Source organism: Salarias fasciatus, chromosome 20 (assembly GCF_902148845.1).
Source record: "Salarias fasciatus chromosome 20, fSalaFa1.1, whole genome shotgun sequence".
Lineage (NCBI taxonomy): Eukaryota > Metazoa > Chordata > Actinopteri > Blenniiformes > Blenniidae > Salarias > Salarias fasciatus.
In genome coordinates, this window is record NC_043764.1 from 17,931,782 (window position 1) to 17,953,348 (window position 21,567).

The 21,567-nt window shown below is 42.6% G+C and overlaps 1 protein-coding gene across 1 annotated transcript; it reads right to left on the minus strand.

Moving 5' to 3' along the window:
- Positions 1-8,175: 8,175 nt before the first annotated feature.
- scrt2 (scratch family zinc finger 2) lies at positions 8,176-13,447 on the minus strand. The gene is made up of 2 exons (XM_030118630.1): positions 12,809-13,447; positions 8,176-9,342 (listed from the first exon to the last, which is right to left on the minus strand). Exons 1-2 carry the CDS (start codon positions 12,966-12,968, stop codon positions 8,543-8,545), a joined length of 960 nt encoding a protein of 319 aa, XP_029974490.1. The 5' UTR covers positions 12,969-13,447; the 3' UTR covers positions 8,176-8,542.
- Between the last annotated feature and the right edge of the window lie 8,120 nt (positions 13,448-21,567).

The window sequence follows — 21,567 nt, forward strand, 5'->3', positions numbered from 1 at the left end:
TTAATTGGTCACACGGGGATCAGTTACAACATGAAAGCGGTCTATATATAGTATGTGATCATTAACAGTTGTATTCAGTATATTATTATCGACCCTTGTAGAGTAAAATGGAGAGCAATGCATCCTGTAATGTAGGTGTTGACGGTAAACGCAATGAACTTTTTTGTACTTTTATGAAGTGACGTAGATTTAAAGCCAGCTGACATGCTGACACTGAAATACCAAGGAACTCCTGTCGGGCGGTGACGTGCCGACACAGATCACACACAGCTGGCTGCATGACTTAGTGTTCCTGTGTAACTAACTGCAGTTACAGTAAATATGTATGATGACACATCCGCCTATGGGTATTTCATGCCGCAGTCAAGCTGCCAATCAAAATCCAGCTCATCAGGCTCCAAAAGGAAACGGCATCACACGGAGAGAAGAGAGCCTGTCATTCAAAGCTTATAGACATGTAAATCATCTCCCGTGCTGATGCGTGCTCGGAGTCCCACTACACTCTGCGTGACCCTTCGCTGTCACAGCAGGACTGCATTCAAGTCACTAACATATCTCAATTACTTAGATTGAGTTAGTCACACAGGTACAGCGGCAGGTCACGGAAGAACAGTTCCCACATAATGATTTGCTGTTAATATTAGATTTCAGTCCCCGTGGGATTGTCACACTTAGAGCAGCTGGAGAAAATTACCTGCCAGCTTTTCCGACAGAGAAGTGAGCTATATTTATTTATGCCTTCCTCTTTTTTTTAACACGTTGACATGCTTTTAAAGTGATAATTATTTTGACGCCTTCAAACTATAGCTTTGTGATAGATGAATGTGTGTGTGAAATCATAACACGGTTTAGCAGCGGTGGATGTTGCGGTGTTTGCGGCTGAATGTGTGACTGATTGGTTCAGTGATGTTGATTATTCACCAGCGGCTCCGACTGCCTAAATCTATGAAATTATTTTCTGCGCTATCTCCTTCAAGTACAGCTGGCCAGAATGAGATTCCTGTTTAATGATCTTCCATTTCCTTGAAACAAATTTGCTCTCCAAGCCTCATCCAGAGAGAGAAAACGAGGTGCTTGGGACTGAGGTTATTTAGATGTGGATTAAGCTTGCAGCCTTTCTTTCCATTTACACTTAGCTCAGTTCATTAACCTTACACTCACAACAGAAACACTCTGCTATTTTTTTTTCAAGCTGTTCAAGCTGATCTACCATAGAATGACACAGAGGCATCGATACGAAGAAGAACAACAATAACATTGTTTTCATCGGTAGAATTTTCTGCTTTAAAATGTTGGGAAAAGGTTTGTTGTTTCTCCAAACAGTCCAAGGTCATGTCTTTAGTCCTGTTGTCCAAACAATGCATTAAGAAAAGATATTCATTTATCATCAATAATAACAAAAAAATAGAATATCCTCATAATTCAGTGAAACAGACTCTCTATTTCATTTTCAATTTGGATGATAAACTTAATCATTTGATTTTTCAAAATATATAAAATTGCTGATTAATTTGTCCCTGGTCTACAAATCATTTCATTCCTCCAAATCCTAAACCCTTTATCTTTAAAAACTTCCTTTCCACATTGTATATGAAGGGAAAAAAGGAGCTATTTATGGAGTGCCCTCCTTGACTTTTGCCTGAGTGGTGATGACAAGTTGGATATCTTAGATGCATAAAAATGCGATTTTGACACGACTTCAAAAAGAGAAGCATACGGATGAGGTGGACCCTCTGCCAACAGAGAGACGAGGAAACAGATGGGTTTTACACAAACAGCACAAACATCAAGAACACTGAGTTAAAGAGCTTGGCAGTCTCACTTGATGAAACAGTGAGGAATGGAGGCGCTTTTAATGAGCATCTCTCCTGTGATGCAGAATGCGAAAAGACAAACTGTTAGCTCTTAAAGGCACAGTTACAGTTGGTTGGTCCGGACGGCACGAAATTAATAGTCTCACTAACCTCTTGTTGAGCCCCGTGTGGTCAGTTTATGCAGATTGGTTATGTTGCTCATATTGTGTAATTAGTTTGGGATGCATTTAACGACAGACTCATGAAGAGCGGGATTTTCGGGGTGCAAATATGCAGATAAGTCATGACCAAACCGATGGCCTGTTTGGATTTTGTGTCTCGGCGCTCATGCTGATGGTTGGTGATCAGCCAACAGATGGCGCCAGATGTATGACGAGGGTCAGAGCAAGAGGCCAACACCAGTTGAAGCAGGGTGCAATTGAGAAATGTGGTTTGCTTAATTACAAAAATGACTTGTTGTTTGCTTTGTCATCTGAGAGCAACTGAGAGCCACCAGCTGCAGCTAAAATACGCTTTCCAGAGTGATTTTGCAATAATATCCCTTTAGATGGCCAGTGAGGACAGTTTATTAACCCGGTCTCCATTCTCTTATTGTTTGCTTGAAATTAACTGGAGACTGTAAAATGCCCCCCAAAAAAGCCAACTCCTCAACAGGATTGGTTAACATCATATGAAATTGCTTAATTTTATGTTTTAGGACATCAGAAATGACACATTTATCATGAATAGAATTTATCAAGTAATTCTCTGTTGATTTGTAAAAGGGTCCTGTAACTTTAATTTTGTGAATTTTTAGCCTGGCGCGCCAGACTGTCTCTCCATGCTCAGGGATACATGGGGGAATGTCTTTATATGTGTGTACTACATAAATAAAGTCAGTCTGGCATGCCAGGCTAGTGAATTTTTGCATTTTACAAAATGTAAGTGAGTTCTGCTGCACTACACTTGATATAAAACTATATTCTCATCTGGCTGATAATCAGCTATAACAATATATTGATACATATTTGTTCCCTAAAGTCAAACACTGTTACACTCAGATATTTAGTTCTGACAGACTCAGATCTGTAATTAATTTTACAGTCACAGTTGTTGCTGATTTCGCTGTTGTCTGAACATCTGAATTTACATGTTGTTGAAAATCATTCGACATTCTTGCTCTTATGAAAGCCAGTCAAATATTTTGTCACAGCAAATGCAAAAGTTGACCATGTGAGCACTTAATTTAGAGCTGCAAAGAAAGGTTATTAGTTCTTAAATAAATTCTTTACTGTACAAATTGACGGTAATGTGGAAATTGTTCATCCATTGTAGCTCAAGCTCAGTCATAAACAAAAAACAAAAAACATGACTGTATTATCAGAATAGTTTTCACATAAATATTATTTATAATTTGTTGTTTCCTGCACAGTGCAGCTGTCGCCTCTGCTGCTCAGTTAGTTTGGTGACCTTGCTGTAACCCCTCCATCCATCACAAGGCAGGTGTATTAACTCTCAGACAGCCACTCAGGAGATGACTGCGCTCCCCGGTTAGTGTTTTTGAGATGTGGGTGTAGCATGCTCAATTTTGCATGTTGTTCTCAATAATTCACCTGATGTGCCGCGAGTGTGAGTGGCAGTCGGCGACGCCTGCGCCGGCGCCGTGCGCGGGGGATATGTATGCAGGGCCACGGCTGCCCTACCTGCCTCCCGGTGCTGATCGCTCGCGGCGGCTGTTGTTGCGCACACAGCACACCCACGGGTGATGTAATTGGATTCCACGGGTCCCCATTTTACAGTCCATTGCCATGTAATGAAATCAGTTATTTACTTTCATCATAAAATCTGATAAGGGACAACATCTGCCGGGGTAAAGTTTGAGCGAGGACCGCACATGAATGTTGATGTTGGGCTCTGCAGCGTCCCGATCCGCGGCGCCACGGAGCCGTTTGTTGCGTGCGCTCAAAGCAACACTTGGTTGGGAACTTTTCCGCTTTGCTCAACACGTGAAAACTGACACGATTTATTCAGCCTCGCTTAACTTGAGCGGCGTCGCCGGCGCGCAGGTAAAAGCACGGGCGATCACAGCCGAGGAGGGGGAGTGTGCAGCAGAGTGTCTTGTTTCTGAGTCCCCCGCTCTGCTCCGACTGCCGCCTCATTATACTGCTGCCGTGCTGCTGGAGGACACTGAAGGACACAAGCGATTGAATTCAAGTGTTGTATATTCCCTGGAAACCAATCAAGAAAAGCCCCAGAATAATAATCCCTGTCCGCTGTCGTGATTCATTTTTATTTTGTTCCATATTTTTCTCTGGCTTTTGAGTCACTCAGGAAGAGTAGTTCCAGCATAAAATCAATGTTCCATTAAAATTTAATGACCAGGAAGGGCTTAATAGTGGTGGAACAGATGCCTCTGCTTTTGATAACGCCGACGTCTCAGGAACTCTTATTCAAAGCTCGATTGGTGTTGTCAGGTCCTCTGACCGCCTCTCTGGAAAACAAAGGGCTACTGGCATCGCAGTGCCTCAGAGCGGTGAAATTAAAAGTTAGTAAGTTGACAGTAAAGCTCATAAAATCCCTCAAACATTGACAGAGGAAAGTACAGCTGATGGCACATTAGCGTCAATTACTCAGTGTGTTAATGTTGACTAAGGGCGACTCCAAGTCGATTCCAGACTCGCCATTTTTCTCACTGTGCTCCGCATTTCACAGACACATAGAAAGAAAATTAATAAGACGGAACAAGGGAGCGACTGAACATCTGCCGTGCGTGTGTGCGTGGTCAACATAAATGTAATGAAACAATGAATTAAATGTTCCGCGGTTAGTCAACGTAAGTGAGATCGTTTTAAAACAAACCACGAGTGGACGTGCAGGTTCCTTGTGCTATTGTTTTTATTAATGTTATCATTGCTATTGTTGTCATCATTATTAACTGTAGCGAGAACAAGATAAATCAAAACACCCCTCAGCAATCATGGCTTAAGTTTCTTCATACTCAGCTGGAACAGAGAGAAAGAGAGAAGGAGAGAGAGAATGAGAAAGAAAGTGGAAAATCTTAATCATTTTTTTTTCCTTTTTTTTTCTTTGAGGACCATATGGAAGGTTTCAAGCAGCCAACCATATGTTGAAGGCTTTTGTCATGGAAATCATACTTTTTGGCACTTTTTCATTGCGCAGCCAAGCCGGGCACATAAATAAAAAGAAAACAAGAACAGAAAAATCATACAGAACATGATCAAATCTTTGAGAATACACAGAGTTTGAAGTTTTTGTTTGTAACTTACAACAGATAGCTTTTTAATCAAGACACTCCCTGATTCACGTGGCCACCCAGACTGCAATTGGTACCTGTATTTGTCTTTTTTTCTTCATTAAAAAAAGACAACATGAATATAAAAAGAGCAATTAAATGTCCACATGCATTGTCATATTATTGCTGTGATATATTTACAAATATATTTACAAAATTATCAAAGAGGAACAATGTTTCCCTACATCTAAATTCAGTAGTTTGGAATCAAATTGTGCCTCCTCTGTAATTAGTATTTTCTCTGAGGACAATCTGTAATACTGCCAGGTTCAGAAACAAGCCTACAGGTACAGTACGTTTCCAATTGATGTTTTTTAATGATCTCAGTGCTTTTATCTCCCTTATTAAAACACAGTCCCCAGGTTTTGGAGATACATTACATCCGGCGCTCACCGTAAAATATAAAACCTATAAAAGAATCAGCTGGAAGTAAGGGTTTTCTGCATTAGTTCAATGATACCGCGACGTGCCAAACTGTGTGTTCTGCAAGTTAATCAGGAGACAGGTGGTTTGGATGCTCTCATGCAGTGATTCAGCTGTAGCACTTAGGCGACCATTGACAGGATGACGGCGAAACAGGATCGGATGGACAAACAGAGCAGAAGCTATTATTTACTCCCTCCTCTCCTCGGTTTTAGTGTTTTGTTGGGTTTTTTTTTTTTTTCTTTTAGGGCGAGCTCAGCATTACTGTGATCGTGTCATCCATTTGGAATATGCAAATAGCTGACAGTGCATTTGCCTGCTGGTGCTTGACCTTCCCCTTGGAGGTCGCTCACCGACTCAATTACGCTCCCTATCTGCAGTCTGTCTGCAAACACCTGTTATCCTCCCACACTCCGCCACCCTCCGCCAATCCCACTTCAGCACATCTCATCCTCGCTGCGTCTGTTTAGAGGCAGTTGGGACAGGCTGGGGACGGCCGGCGGGGAGGGGCGGGGAGTGGCGGGGAGGAGAGGGGTTGCGGGACAAATGATGTGGGAGTTGGACGTGCGTCGCAGCGCAATGCTTTATCACAACAAATCTTGAAAACTTTCCCAACAAAGGCCGCTCATGTCAAGATCACCACCGAAGACGTACAGTATGTACAGTACATGCAGCCAGCCCGGTGTTATCTCAGGGGGAGTCTTCCCTCGACGCCGCAGAGACTTGTTTCGAGCCGCAGTGGACGCATGTGGGAGTAGTACAGTAAATTCAACTATATTTAAGCGTCAGTGACCTAAATGAGAATAATTGTAATCCTGTTGTGTAATAACCTTCTCTCAATTCAGTCAGTTCTCACCTACATTTCAGCTGCCAGCAGATTTTATTTCGCTCTTTAAAACAGAAGACTTTAATATTAAGGACGATCCTCCTCTTACAGACGGTTTAACACTTGTAGCAGGCTGGAAATTGCTGTTTAATTGATTGAATGTTGCTCGTAGTTACCTCATCAACAGCATTTATTGCTTTTGCACCTTTGCAACCCTGGCATAACTAAATTACACCTACTATATTCCACTCTCTTATTTTAATAGGGTTTCATTTTCGGGGTGACATCCATTTCTGAGAATTTCTTATTGCCTGAGATTTAAAGGCCAAAAATCTCCATTTAGGAGGAGTTGGTGGGAAACAACATGACAAGGAAGAATTTTAGTGTTTTGTTTTGCTCGTATTGCCCTAAGTTGACTAAAAACAGGACAGCTGTGATTGTTTTACATGTCAATTGCTGTAAAATTATTGCCACGGAAAGAAAAAAAAGAAAACACAAACTCTGCATTCATTCGTTTGTAATCCTCTAGCACTGGTACTGTACATTGTTCCTCTTTAAAAAACTAAGTCCCAGGGACTCTCTACAGTTTTCATGCATATAAACATTTTCTTTGAAGATCAGCAGCATCTTACAAGGTCAATGGATGTTCGTTTAGAAAATTATAAACAATAAATAAATACATGATAATCAAGCAAGTCTTCAATAAATACACAAAAGTAGGTAGATAAATGAAAGTATAAATAATTAAATAAATAGAATAATAAATAAATAAATAGATAAATAAATAAATAAGTAGATAAATAAAGTATTTACATGATAAATAGATGGTATGCATCTAAATCATGGGCTTTCAGCGACGTATAAAACAGACAAACAGAATAATTGAAAGTGTCACTTTGTAACTGAGGGTGTATGAGTCCATTCCTTTACTCTGAGGTAACACTGGAGGAGTGAGGAGCACCTCAAACACTGGGTGAAGATTGCTTATTAAGACTGGACCATGCACCATAAAGGCAGCAGAGTTTATGCAAAGCCACCATGGTCGAGGAAGAACAACGAGAGTTTTCATTGCTATAGACGAGTCAACCACACATGGCACTTATAAAGATAGATCATTTGGTCTGGCTCTCTGTGTTTTTTTTTTTTTTTTCTTCTTCTTCTTCTTTGTCCAAGTCTGTACATCAAGGTGAGACTATGAATTTGATCAGACAAGAGTGTGTGATAACCTGTTCAACAGGCCAAAGTTTTAAAAATCACAACGCTTGCAGAATTGAATTGAATGACCTATGATCCTGTATAGCTTATTTAAATTATTTTTTTTTTCTGAATACCCACAGTTACAAAGATGCTTTTGATCAACAAGGGATAATAAGCACAAAAAAATAAATTTAGAAAAATCAAATAGAAAAATAACATCCGTTGAATTGAAACATTGGTGTGGAGAAAGGGGGTTGTCTTTTACCTTTTAAAATGATCTCCCTTTTTTGCAAATACTGTCATAGTTCACATTTTCATAAAAAGTTCATGTTGGCAGTTGCAAAAGAATTCAATTCTTAGCAAATAAAAAGCAGCATAAAAATACAAGAGGTCATTTTGTCTCTAAAAAACAAAAGAACACTGTTAGTCCCTTTTTATGTTTTTTTTTTCTTTTTCTTAATACTATTTCCTATAAAATATCAGGAATCTAAATATTATTACTATTGATATCAATATCATTATAGTCATTGATAAAAATTCACATGCCAGGCCTCATATATAATTGTGTATGTGTGTAGGTGTAAGTGTGCGTATACACACATGAAAGTGTTAGTGTGTGTGTGTGTGTGTGTGTGTGTGTGTGTAGGTGTGCACGCATGTTCGTCTGTTTCCGTGTGTGTGTGTCAACATGTTCGCACTTCTGTGCGAACACATGTTGCTGAATTGTGTACAACTATCATCTACAGTCTCTATTTGGGGGAGGGTTGTTTGATTGTATGTTTCTGTGGACGATTAGCTACTGTGCAGGGAAAAGATCCAGCATCTTTTGAAATTGTCTTTGCCATAATCATTAAAGTTTCTTCACGTAATCTCAGTGAAAATATTGCTTTCTAAAAAAAGGGAAGGAAAAAAGGCATGGAGGGCAGAGTGAACAGGGTTATTGGTTGTGAACCGACAAGAGGGGTTCAGAATTTTGCTTCTTCCTCGTGGTTAATTTTCTGATCCAGAGTCGTCTTCGTCCGCGGAGCCCTTGAAGCAAGCCGACTCGTAGTGCTTGTTCAGGTAGGACTTGAGAGCGAAGGTCTTATTGCAACGCTTGCATCTGTAGTGCTTGAAGGCAGAGTGTGTTTGCATGTGGGCGCGGAGGTTTGAACGGTCAGCAAAGGCTTTGCCACAGTGGGCACAGGCAAAGGGCTTCTCTCCTGTGTGTGAGCGCATGTGACCTTGGAGCAGCCACGGCCGACTGAAGGCCTTGCTGCACACTTCGCATTTGTGCTTGAGGTCATGGGTGAGGATGTGCATGGCCAGCGCCGGCATGGACACGTACACTTTATTACAGGTGGGACACTTGCGGGCCATCTTGCTGTCCAGGCTGCGGTGCGTCTGCTTGTGTCTGCTGAGATTGGAGGAGGTGGCGTACGTCTTGCCGCACTCGTTGCAGGTGTGGCGAGGCGTGCCGGCTCCCCTCTCCTGAGCCCCGGCGTTGGCGCTGCTGCTCCTCGAGCCCCCTCCGCTCCTCTCCCCGTCTCCCTTCCGCCTCGAGCGGCCGTCGGAGATGAAGAAGGCATCCATGGTGTAACCCTCGGCCAGGGCCTCTGATTCACCAGTGTAGAAGCCGCTGGCCGTCATGCCAGACTGGGGGCTGTCGGGGTGCTTCAGGTCGGGGTCGCAGTACTCTCCTCCGCTGCTCACCTGGGTGTACAGGGGGTCCGACACTGGCGAAGCCAGCTTGTGCTCCATCTTCTTCTCCCCCTGGTATACAGATGGCGTGATGTAATCCTGGATGTATCCTGGGTAAAAGACACACGCAAGCACAGTTGGCCAGGGGTTGTGATGGAAAAGGACACAGTGACATGCTGGTGATTACATGATTATAATGCTGGATGATTGCCCTTTGTGAAACGCTAAAAAGAGTGAGTGGCAATGCAGAGCTAATTGCGGTTTTTTTTTCCCCCCTTTCCCAGAACTCACAGGTTGCTCGCACAATAGTCCATTGATGCAGGGAAACATGACGTGCTGCTAAACTGCATTTAGGAAGGTTGCAATTTTACAATGAGGACGAGTGCTGTATAATAGCTCATCAAAGGAGTCTCCTGTGCAGTAGGATGCATACTAAAGCCCCTCTTAAATGAAGCACGCTGATTGATTACAGCTTCTTTCTCTGGGAGTGCTACAATATTGCAAGTAAAACATGATGAAGTCCACAGACTGAATTTTAACAACATACTCAGTGCTAATGGAAATCTCCGCTAAGAACAAATACACTTTTGGACCAGGATAACTTGTTCCATAGCTGCTTACATCCTGCAGGATTTTGAGCTAGACTTGTAGCAGGTTTAGGCACGATGCAGCAAAAACACAACACAACACCAAGAGTGATTTAAATGTCCCCAACTGCACAGAGCATGATGTTAGAGAGATATATTTTTGTTGGCATCATTCATGTCTTCCCTTTCCCTCTGAAGCAGCTCAGTGCCAGAGGAGCTAAAAGGCTTGCTGGCAGCCGGATGCATCCACACAGAACTCAGTGCAGCCTTGTGCTGCGAATCTCTGGAGGTGAATTGATACTAAATGCATTTTTACCTCCAGGGTTGACGCTCCGTGGTTTAAACATATGAGGCCCAGTATAAAAAGTGGTGAAATACTTTCCCTAAAACAGAGTGCATAACTGCAGAAAAAAAAGCCATTCCTAAGCACTGTGTGCAGCAAGCAGTGGAAATTAGGTATTGACTGCCTTTTAATGAAATTCAAAGTTTTGAGCTGATCAATAGGCTATCATCTGTAAAATAGTGCAGCTGTTGGTACAGTCGAGAGCCGGAGAAGATAGCAATAATGTGAGGAACAGATCAAGTATTTGCGACACACAATAATAGGTTATTGAACCCGGTGTGCTTGAGGTATAAACTGATAGAACTGGCATCACACACATTGTTCGTGAAGAGGGTCACCTGTCTGCAGCAGCGAGCAATGCTGAAGTGGCTTCAAGAAACAAGCCATTAAGAAATCAGCTGAAGTGCCCTCTTGCTACCGTGTCTCCATTCCCGAGGGTTTCAGTTCACACACCCACTTTGTCAAAGACATGACCATGACACCCGGGGACAGGGAAACACCAGGCCTGTGCACACATTATTATGCTGCACTACATGGCTTCAGTGTTTTCACCGAGACAGATGGTGTTTGTCCAGAGAAAGGGGAGCGTGTTATTTCAAATGCAAAATATATTAAAAAAAAAAAAAAAAAACAGAGGATACTTTAGCCTTTTGTTATTGTTAAACCCCGCCATTACAGAAAACAGTTGAAATCCTGCTGCTTCAGCAGTTATTAGCAGCTAAACCCACCTGTTTAAGAGCCTCAATACAAACTGTCAGAAATACACCTAATGAGTCGTTGCGCTGCACGTGAAAACATCATCCTTATTTTGTCTGGATTTTATCAACAAGCCATACTCTGCTGCACGAGCGTAAGCAGACTTGTTTACTATGTTTCAATTACCCAAGGTCAGACATGGAGCTCATCGTTTAGGACTCTCGCTGTATCAGCCTTTACAGCTCATAGACTCATTTCTGTAATGCAAAGCAAGCATGTAATTAATGGACCCTCTCAGCCACCCCTCTTTGTTGTTCGACAGACACTCAAGTCAAATGTCTCCACAATGGGGGGAAAGAAAATCTTCTGGCACGGCAGAAGTGCTGATGTTAGGTGTTTTAGCCACGCTGAGATTTTCTTTATTTCGCCCCCTTTTTTTCCATTTCACTCAGCATGAAAAAGACGATTCTTTAGATTAATTGTTCTGAATTAAATCAATTTTGTCTACATCAATGCAATGCCTCTTATTTTTCTTTTTATCGCTTAATGTTTTTTTTTCTCTCATTGTTAAACAATAGATCCAAGAACAATAGATAGTGGAAAAAATTATCCAAAAGGGTTCCTAAATAGTAAAACAATTTCCTACAGCAGGAAAACTAAATGGCATCTAGTGCTCACAACAATATATATATTGAGATAGTATGTGAAATTATTTTAAATTGTTATTTCTGTAAATACTGTGTTTAAGTAGTTTATTATTTTTAGTTTTACAAACCAGCTCTTTCTCTCAAAAACATCTTAGTTAATCCACTAATCCTCCTCCTCCTAAATTCACTCTGCTATTGACACGGTTGAATAACAGGTGGGTATCGTCACAGCATTTGGCCGCGGACTGTGAAGGGGTCCCTGCACCGTGAACACATCTTAAGAAATCACAACAAAGACTCACATATGGCCCTCCGAACGTGACCACAAAATGGAAGCGACAAGCTTAAAGCAGACTGTGAAAGTGAAGGTCGCCTCTCGGCTCCGACGGGAGCTCCGCGTGGCCGGTCAGCACGCTGACCACAGTGCAGCTATGTGCTTTTCTTCATGTTTACTGTACAGCCTCTGTCATGTGATCAGCTTCAATGCTGCCCCAAGCATTTTTGTCTCCTCTTTCTCCTTCCCTCCTTTAACCCCTCAGCACGGCTGCACACCTCCCTCCTGGCTCTACTGTACAGTGTGTTGATGTCTCTTGTGGCGGCGATAGGCCTGCACGGCTGAAACTCTAACCCCTGCTAGTTTTCAAATGCCCGGAAGGAAGAGAAAGATGTAGTGGAGCGATGGGGGTGGGGAGACTGTGCATACTCCATTTGGATGGGAAGAGGGGGGCAAGGGAGGATCGGACCGTGATGGGAACTCAAGGACAATAACAGCTAAGGACAAACGTATCATCTGATACTCATCTCTCATATTCATGAATTTTTCAGTCCACATGACGGCCAGATATTGTCAGGCTACGTGTGTTTAGCCGCCACAGGGTTGGTGCAGTCATATAAATACGTAACTGGAGCTTCTCCTGATTAGACACACGTTTGGTTCCCTATTTACATAAACTAATCCGTGGCTGTGACCTGAATTGTGTCCGTCCTTCGCTGGAGTCAAAAAACAAAAGTCTGGGAGCTCAGCGATGGGGGTGGGGTGCCTCTGGAGAGGATTATTTAGGATATCGGTTCAAAAATCAGCTGGCTGCATGTAACACACATTAATTTACACACTACGAGCATGTTATTGGCTAATGCGAAGGGAAATCTCGCCCGACAGAAGGAAAAAAAAAACAGAAAAGGATGCCATCTGTGCCGAGTGGAAATGTCAGGCATGCTGAAATCAGCACCGGAGCTGTTTACAGGCAGGAGTGCTCGCACATCCCTAACTGGAGCGGCTCAGACTGGAGGCATGTTAACTCACCATTCTCGCTGAGACGAACGCCGAGGCTGGTCACCGAGTCTGTGATGGAGCGTGCAAAAGTGAACGAGTCGTCCAGGTGGTGATGATGGTTGGAGGTGGCCACATTGGACGAAGAGAAATCATCAAGCTTGATCTTCTTCACCAAAAATGAGCGGGGCATGTTTCAATGGATAAAAACACAGAGCTGAGAAAAACGCATGAGAAAAAATAGAAGACCCTCTGAGGAAGCACGCGGATAGAGCTGGCTTGATGGTAATCCTTGTGGTTAATATGAAGACAACTGCCCAAAACATAAGAAAGAAAATGGAAACCAGTGGAGAACAAGGCTGACGGCAATGCTGTGTGATACTCTCTGGCTCCCCCAGCTTCCCCCGGAAAAATAAAAAAATAAAAAATAAAAGCGATCCTGTTCAGCACTGGATAGCTCCTGTGATGCAGCAGGCTTAAGGGACCAGTGAGGAAGAGAAGAGATGGAGACAGACAGAGAGAGGAGGGAGAGAGAGAGACTGTCAGACTAGCTGAGATCAGCAATCACGCCAGCCTTTATATGGGGCACAGGCAGTGGAAGATCAGGTGGTGCTGCGAAATGGAGCTGCTTAGCTTTAATCCATCAAATGTCCCCGGGGACACACATCAAATTACTACTGAACCGTCTGTGCATTCGCACACAGACAGAGGAGAAAGAACACAGCCAGACCCCCACTGCCCCCACTGCTGCTCCCCCCTTTCTCTCCCCTCCCTCTTTCACCCCGCTTATGCTCCATGCTCGGAGGAGGAGTAAAAGAGGAGGGCAGACAATGGAGATGTGGATGAGAGCACACTCAGTGTCCTGTCCCCCATTGTTTTCAGATGAAGTGGCACAGTTTATGTTTGTCTTGTACAGGCGCTGCCTCCCTCATGTCATCTCTGTTACCTCAAACAGCCTCAGATCTTTCCGTCCCTTCGACACGGCGCACTGTACTCAAACGCTGAGAGCCCACATACAGTACAGGGGAGGTTATTGGACCGTCTGCGAGCGCTGGACCTTTTTTTTTTTTTTTTTTTTTTAAAGCCGCAGCAGATTCCAGCACAGCTGACGAGCCGGCTACAAGGAAGCACTAGTGCTGCACGGCTCAGCTTGTCTCTCTCCCTCCCCATTACCGCTGCACAGATGTGCATCCTGCCATGCGTGGCAGAGAATTATCTGATTAATTAATTACATCTTTTTTGATTAGGGTGAAATCTAGAATTAGATCCATGCTCACTAAATTGGCCACATATCTTGTGGTTGGTTTGTGTTTGTGTGAATTTATTAGCTCACTCACTTGATTTTTATGCAGCATTATATACTCTGTGTATTTCGTCGCAGCTTCCATTTCTCATGGTAGTTATACACAGTAACTATGAAAGTGAAACAGGAATGATGCACCTGTTAGATTTCGTCTGATCAGGAAAGACTCCTGTCACAACACTTGTCTAATCATTCGTCACAATACAATTGAAGTTCAATTCATGACCTTATTTCTTTTGTGTTTCAGACATGTTTGTGTCTGTCGAGCGAGTGGCTTTTTTGTTTTTCAGCAGCAAGGTGCGGCTAAAGTCGTCATCATAGTGAAAAGTCTCAAAGGGGGGACAATTAAAATGTGACGTGTTGAAAACCCAAACAGTGCTTTAATATACAGGCCGATAAATTAGACAGACATGAAGTGCTCTCATTTTGGAGGCTGTAACCAGAGAAGTGTGGCCGCCTTATTAATTATTTAAATTCTTAATTGATTCTCAGGATTTTCTGGATTTGTTAATGTCGTCTCTATTTTTGTGTGCAGTGGAAAGGCCTGGGCCTCTGTTTTCCAAAATAAACCTCTACAACATTTTTGGGAGCTGTGTGCAACTGTAAGAACTCAAAATATCATAAATCAACTTGTAAAGGCCTCTGAGGATAAAGTCAAAAGCTCCTGCAGCCTGGAGACGAACCTTTGACTGATTTCCATAGATTTAGCATGTTTGTTGATAGACATCCCGCAATTGTTCTTGAAAGTGGTTAAAGCTGCAATAGATTTACTCAGACGTTAAGGTGTGCCCTCTCACCTGGGCTGCTTTAAATCATCCTCGCTGCTAACACTGACCCTGCGGCCCGGGCGCCGCGGGAGTCGAGAGGGCCCAGTGTTAAATCAGTGCAGCCAGGATTTATCACACATATGTGATTGTACATTACGGGAGAAGTTGACGTTGCTGTCACTGAGCCAAGCTTATAGCGTGGAGGCAAGGACAAGAAAGGTCAGCGGAACAATCATTGTCTGCATTGAGCTACAGTGAGGGTTTTTGTGAGAGAAAATAATGTTTTTATCAGTTTTGTGAATGCCTTATGAGGTGGAGCAGCACGTCTCACTATATATTCTGTTTAATTTCATTATCGGACCACATCCTGGCCTCTGTTGTGCGTGAGTTCCCCCTGTAAAGATGATAAATGACTGCTGCTGATAGACAAAAACCTGTGGAGGTCCTGACTGATTCTTCAGGTTTGCTTTCAGGTTAAATGAACTGTGGACCTTATTTCATTCACAATAGTCTTTTCAGCCACTTGTCAGACCGGCAGTTCATCTCTTTTTGAATGACAGCTCACCTCTGGCAGACGCTCTCACCCCTTCGCTCTTGAACACTCTCAGTTTACCTCCTGAAAATCGTGAAACATCATTAATGAGTTCTGAGAGGTTTGGTCTTGATAAAATAACTGGAAAGAGCCCATTGACAACTGTTCACTTCTTTCACCATCGACTTTCATGTCTTTAATGTGCCATTTCAAAAAAAGCGGAAAAAGCTTTTTCTTTTGTTTCATCTAAGAACACAACCCAGTTAATAATACCCATCCTACTGTCTTCATTACTCTATCCAACTTTATGGATGTGCATCAAATGAAAAAAAATTCTTTAAAAAAAAGAAAAGAAAAGTTAATGATTTAGGTTTTCGTTTACTTTGAGTGTTTTTTTCAGTGCCAGGAGTGGAGCTCAGCTCAAATATTGCGTTTCTAACTGTATTTCAAATTTGCATTTATCTGCCTCATCATTATATAAACTGGAGAAAAAAAAGATCTTTAATATTGATTTCGCAGCCGAGGCTGATAGATAATGTGTCCTGTTGGAGGAAACCACCTGTAAGTAGAAAAAGCCTCACCCGGCCTGTTTACACTAACATTGCATTAAATATTCTGCGCTCAGGCTGCCTCCCGCCTGGTATTAACATAATCTGCTAATTAATTATTGCACCATTTCATCGCATGTGAATTGTGCCCGGTGAATGAAGAATCGAGTGCAACAAGTCAGCTACAGGTTAGAGGTGAACTGTGACAAGCATAAGGAAACATGCTGCGGCTGAAACGTCTCTCAGGTCGCGCGGATCCAGCAGCAGACGACTTCTTTCCTCCTCCTCCTCCTCCTCCTCCTCCTCTTCCTCCTGTCGTCCACTCGTGGCCCCCAGACTCCCGCTGACATGTGGTCACTGCCTCAGGACGTTACCATAGCGACTGCCCCCCTCCGGCTGGAGGAATGGCTGTTTTTTTTTTTTTTTTTTTTTTTCTTTTTTCCTCGGTGCAGGAGAGGGGGGCTCTGGTCTGGTCAGATGGGCTGTGATACAATCAGCCTCATTAACATCCTGTGTGGCCCTCCAGGGCTGTGGAGGTGACCTGGCAGGCCAAATGAATGAAGTCAGTCGAGTTGATTTGTTTCTTCACACTGTTCCACGAGAGACAGCACTAACAATTACCCCATCGTCAGTTCGCTCTCATTATCTCCTTTTGCAGACACACAATCTCTGTTTAATTGTTTCCGTTTATTACTTAAAGAACCGCTAAACAGAAACAATGATTTTCCATGAGAGAGGCGCACATAAAAGCCGAAACTTAAATATCTTGCATGAGCCACTGCTTACATAAAGACACTCTGGGCTTGTTGAGCTAGGTGAAGAGAAGCTAAGAGTCCATTAAGCGCAGCCATCTATAATTCACCTCACTCTTGCTTACTGGGTCACTTCACCGAGGCCTTTTAAAGCTGCTACAGCAGGAGTCTGTTGTGGTCTTTATAAGGACACGACCCGACGATGATTAAAATGTTTAAAATAGAATACGAATTCATTTTCAGTTGCAACAAGTACTCCTTTCATCACAAAATGCTTCTTATTTATTTTCCCTTCTCGTTTTTGTGGCAGCCGCTGTGCGTGTTTGGGCTTTTTTTTTTTTTTTTTGCACAAAAATCCTTTTTACACCGACAGTGATGAGACATGGCTCAGTGAAGAAGGTCATGAAACAAGTATTTAACATTATACTGTGGATTTGAGGTCTAACATGAAGCCTGAATGGACCTTAACTGCCTCCCCAGTCATACTGTAGCTAATGCTGTTTGGCAGATAGTTCAGTGTATCACTCATGCCCTATTTGGCTTGTGTCTGCCTGTTGTCCTGTATGCATCTCGGAGCGTGTGTGCATTTGTTGTCCATGGGCAACTGTTCAGTAAATAGGGCAATTAAGTGTGAAAAGCAGAAAGGAGCTAGCATGTTCCTATCTCTTTGGTGGGGGAGATAATTTATGCTAATAACATCTCTACCGCTCAAGCTGCCCAAAAATGATAGCAGACCCTTTTGGCTTCAGAAGAATCTTTTCATCCTCTTGGAAGAAAAAAAAAAAAAAAAAGTGGTTTCTCAACACCTTGCAAATAAGACAGCTGTGTGGCAGTGAATGAATCTCCCTCCGTCTCTCTCTCTCTCTCTCTCTCTCTCCCTTTCATCTCCAGATGATAATCTTTTCTCCTTGCCTGTCGTGTATGGTGCATGTTTGTTCTTCATTTAGCCTGTGGAATACTTGAAACCTAGTTCCCCCTCTGTCTCCTCCCCGCTCTCTCATAGCCTCACACCCTGCACACACAATCTATCATCATTTTTCCTTCAAGAGCCGTCATAGGAAGTCGCAGCCTGTGTGAATGTATTACTGTAAATAGTATCCTATGCATGAGCGATGCTTCTTAATAACACTTAAACTCGAGCTCAGTACGCTGTTCATGTGGCATAAATTCCTCTATCATACTAAGGGCACAGAGGCAGTGGGTGTCTGTGGAGAGCAGGGGCCATGCTGGCAGTTCAATAAATAATCCCGGTGAAAGTGGAAGCAATAAACCATATGAAATCTCTACCAGCGACCCGCTATCATGCTCAGTGAGGAGCTCCCACGTCAGCCACTAAGAACAAATGTGCCAGCTTCTTCTTTTCCTCTTGTGCACAAAGAAAAAGGAAGGAAAAAAAACGGATTTTAAAAAGTGTTTTAAAGAGTGTACCACTTTCAGGGTTTCATCAGGATGAAATTTGGCATGTTGAAGGGAAAATGCTTTCTTCCTGAGAGTTTATATGCCTCTAATGTCAGAGGAGGAAATATAAGGCTTGAAATTAAGTCTGCATGTTCTCCCTGTGCATGTGTGATTTGTTTTAATTTGTCCGGGTTTCTCCCACACTTCAAAAACTTAAATGTGGGATCAGTTGTTTCTAGATTGTCCAGTGTGAATGTGAGTGTGTGTGGTTGTCTCACTCTTTGCCCTGTGATGGACTGGCAGCCTGTCTAATCTGTACCCTGCCTTCATCCTCAGTTAACTGAGACTGGCTCCAAAACCACGACCCTGAACTGGGCTGAAGATGTTTGGATGGAGTAAGATGAAGTTACCTTTGTTCCAGCTGATTCTCAGCTGGTACAGCAAGTCGTCTTTCAGTGCAGCTAGTGAACTGACATTGGGCACGTCACTGAACCCTGAGCTTTTCCAAATCCAACTTCAGCACCTTACATTGCAGCCATCACCATTGGTGTATATGTGTGTGTGTGTGAGTCTGTGTGTGTGTGTGAGAGAGAGAATGGGTCAGTGTGGCTAACAGTGTAAAGCACTCTGAGACTGCTGAGGCAGTGAAAATGCTCTTAGAGAAGTCCATTTACCAGCTAGTGGCCAAACGGTTTACGACAGTAGCGATGTCAACAGTGGAAGTACGAAGGAAGATCATTTCAGAGGTAATGGTTTACAGCTGTAAGATTACTTGATTCATCAGGTTGTTTAATGGAGCATTATTTAGAATGAGTCACATTTTTCTCTGCTAGAATATGTTTCTGCTACACAAAGACGGTTTTGTGTTAAATGGATTGACCAACCTGGCAGATTTGAGAGTTATTATCCAAATTGAATGGCTATTGTTGATTAAATTAAGTACTCAGCTACAACAAACAGGTGTCAGGCTAAAATTCATACCAGCCGTTATTAAGCACATGACAGAAGGTATGGTGGTGGCGGGATCCAGGGTCAGGAGGTCAGAGATTCAGGACCATGTGAAACCAGCATTAGCTTGAGATAATACTTTAATTTATCCGAAATAGAGAAATTTAGTGTAGGCAATAAATAAATGTGGTTTCCAATTTGAGTAATTAAAGTCAGTACTGTTTATTGATTTTTTTTTTTCATCGTTCATTAAATTGTGTTTATTTTTGGAGGGGAAGTTGGAACAAGGAGCTATTGTGCCACAACTGAGAAATTAGCCAAATATTGTTGTAATTAAAGATACCATTATGTAATCTATGTATACAGTGTGAGAACAATTGTGCCATAATATGCATATTGTTATCATGTTAAAAAAAAAAAATCCTTCAAGCTCACCTCCACTGTAGTTCTCTACGATCATACATGTTTATAATGACTTGACAACATCATTTTACTGGACTGATGCTAATTCATATCAGTCTGTTGTTAGCGTGCCCAAACAGGAAACTCCCGACTTTGACTTTGTCTTTTATGCTATGTTTTGTTGAGCTAACATAAAGCTTGTATTCATGATTGACCTGGTTTGCTTAAAACCTGGAGGGCGTGTGAAACTCAGAGCTCCACTGGAGCTTCACTGAGGCTATCGCCAAGCCGGCTGCTGAATGGAGTTGCTGCTAATCGTGGCTGACTACTTGTTACAGAGTCTTGGACTTGTAGCTTTGGAGGGTTTGAAGCTTTCTTGAAGCACCGCTGACCGAGATAGATCAGCAACAGGAGTCGTCGATGTTATTTGAAGGGGTAAGTTTGTGGATGTGAGTGTGCGGGATTGGTTTTGTCTCTCAGAGTTTGGACTGACTGTCCGGGGTGCTTCCTGTCTGGGATCAGCTCCAGTGCCCTGCACCCCCAAGTTGGATAATATGGCACAGAAGATAGATAAATGGAAGTAATGATTTAAAACTGAACAGTAGCCACAGTTCCAAGGTGGTTAACTGAGATAATAATACTGGAAACAATGTTTAACAGCTAGCTAGGCTTCATAAATGCGATCGGACCTAATTGCCGAAGAAATAATTCTCCTGATACTTATTACATTCAAGCTAAATAAAGCCATGAGAAAAACAAGAGTAATTGAGAATTCCTCTGGTAACCTGAGTAAATCATTGAGGTTTGCCTTTAGGTAAATGTTGTTCCTATATCTCACCCAAATGTTTCCTGTTTTTTTTTTTTTTCAATAGTACGCTATAAAAACTTCTTTCACAACCAAAGATTTTCCACAAAGAGTGTTCCTAGTAAAGCACTTTCATTTTCTAATGCTGTAATTAAACCTTAACTGTAATAGTCGTCGTCACACCTTGCTCTGATTTATCGAGAAATAATTGTTCAGATAATCTTAGTCTAAATTAATTGGGTTAATTAATCACCACGGTGTCTTTGCCCTCCCTTGCTCAAATAAAGGCATTGTCGGTCTTTTCACATTATGTTCCATCATGAAGGTCAGAACGGTGGGTAATAGACTGTCGTTTCCAATTTGTACGTCCACGCAAAGGAAGAGCAAATGCATTAGTGAGATGGTATCAGCCTGTTTAAAATTAGACAACAAACGGACAGATTTGCATGCGTGCAGCATGGATGAAGCAGCCCTGCAGAAAGACGACTGCATGCAGCGGCACGCCAGGAAAACAGCCACACACCAGCTACTAATTTTCTTTTTGAAGATTCACTACACCTGTTTGCAGCCAAGGGGACAAACAAAGATACCGGTTCCTGACACCACGCTACAATGAGGTTTTAGGGGGGGGAAAAAAAGAAAAGAAATGTGCAACCAAACAAATTTTCCACAAGGCAACACTGAGACAGGCATTTTCCTCTTATGTGTTTTTCCTAGTAGTGCGTGTCAGGGAGAGAGGTGAGATCAATTTCCACAGGATTAGGCTGCCTGGGGAAAATGATTGCTTTTTCTAATACTTAGTAACAATTTTTCAATTTCCTGTGGTCTTTGTTACTCTCAACATTTTTGCAAATGAGCAAAACAGAGGCAAGCGGCGTTGCTGCTCTGCGAACTTCACCTTGGGACCAGGCATCATTTGCATATATATTGAGAGCATACGTTTTTGGTTTATAATAGTCACCATTCTGGGGTGGGGGCGGGGAACCGGGGGCGGCTGGCAGGCTTTCTGTCACCTGTTATGAGGCCCTTGTCCGTGAACATCCCAGGGAGACGAAAGCAGGCGATAATTACGATGCTGGGACTAAACTGGTGTTGCTCTCTGCCTTCACACATTGTTTTTAAACCTGAAGAGGGAAAAAAACTCAAACAAAGCCAGCTGTAGGGCATGTTTTTTTTTTTTATTTCTAGACTCCCGGAGATTCTCACAGGCGGCACGAAAATCACATAAAATGAAATTAATTTATCGACACAAAGCTGATTCTGTGGTGATTACAGTTTGAGCCCGGCGCTAATGAATCCACACGTTCCACTTTTGCACTTTCACAGGGGCTCTAACT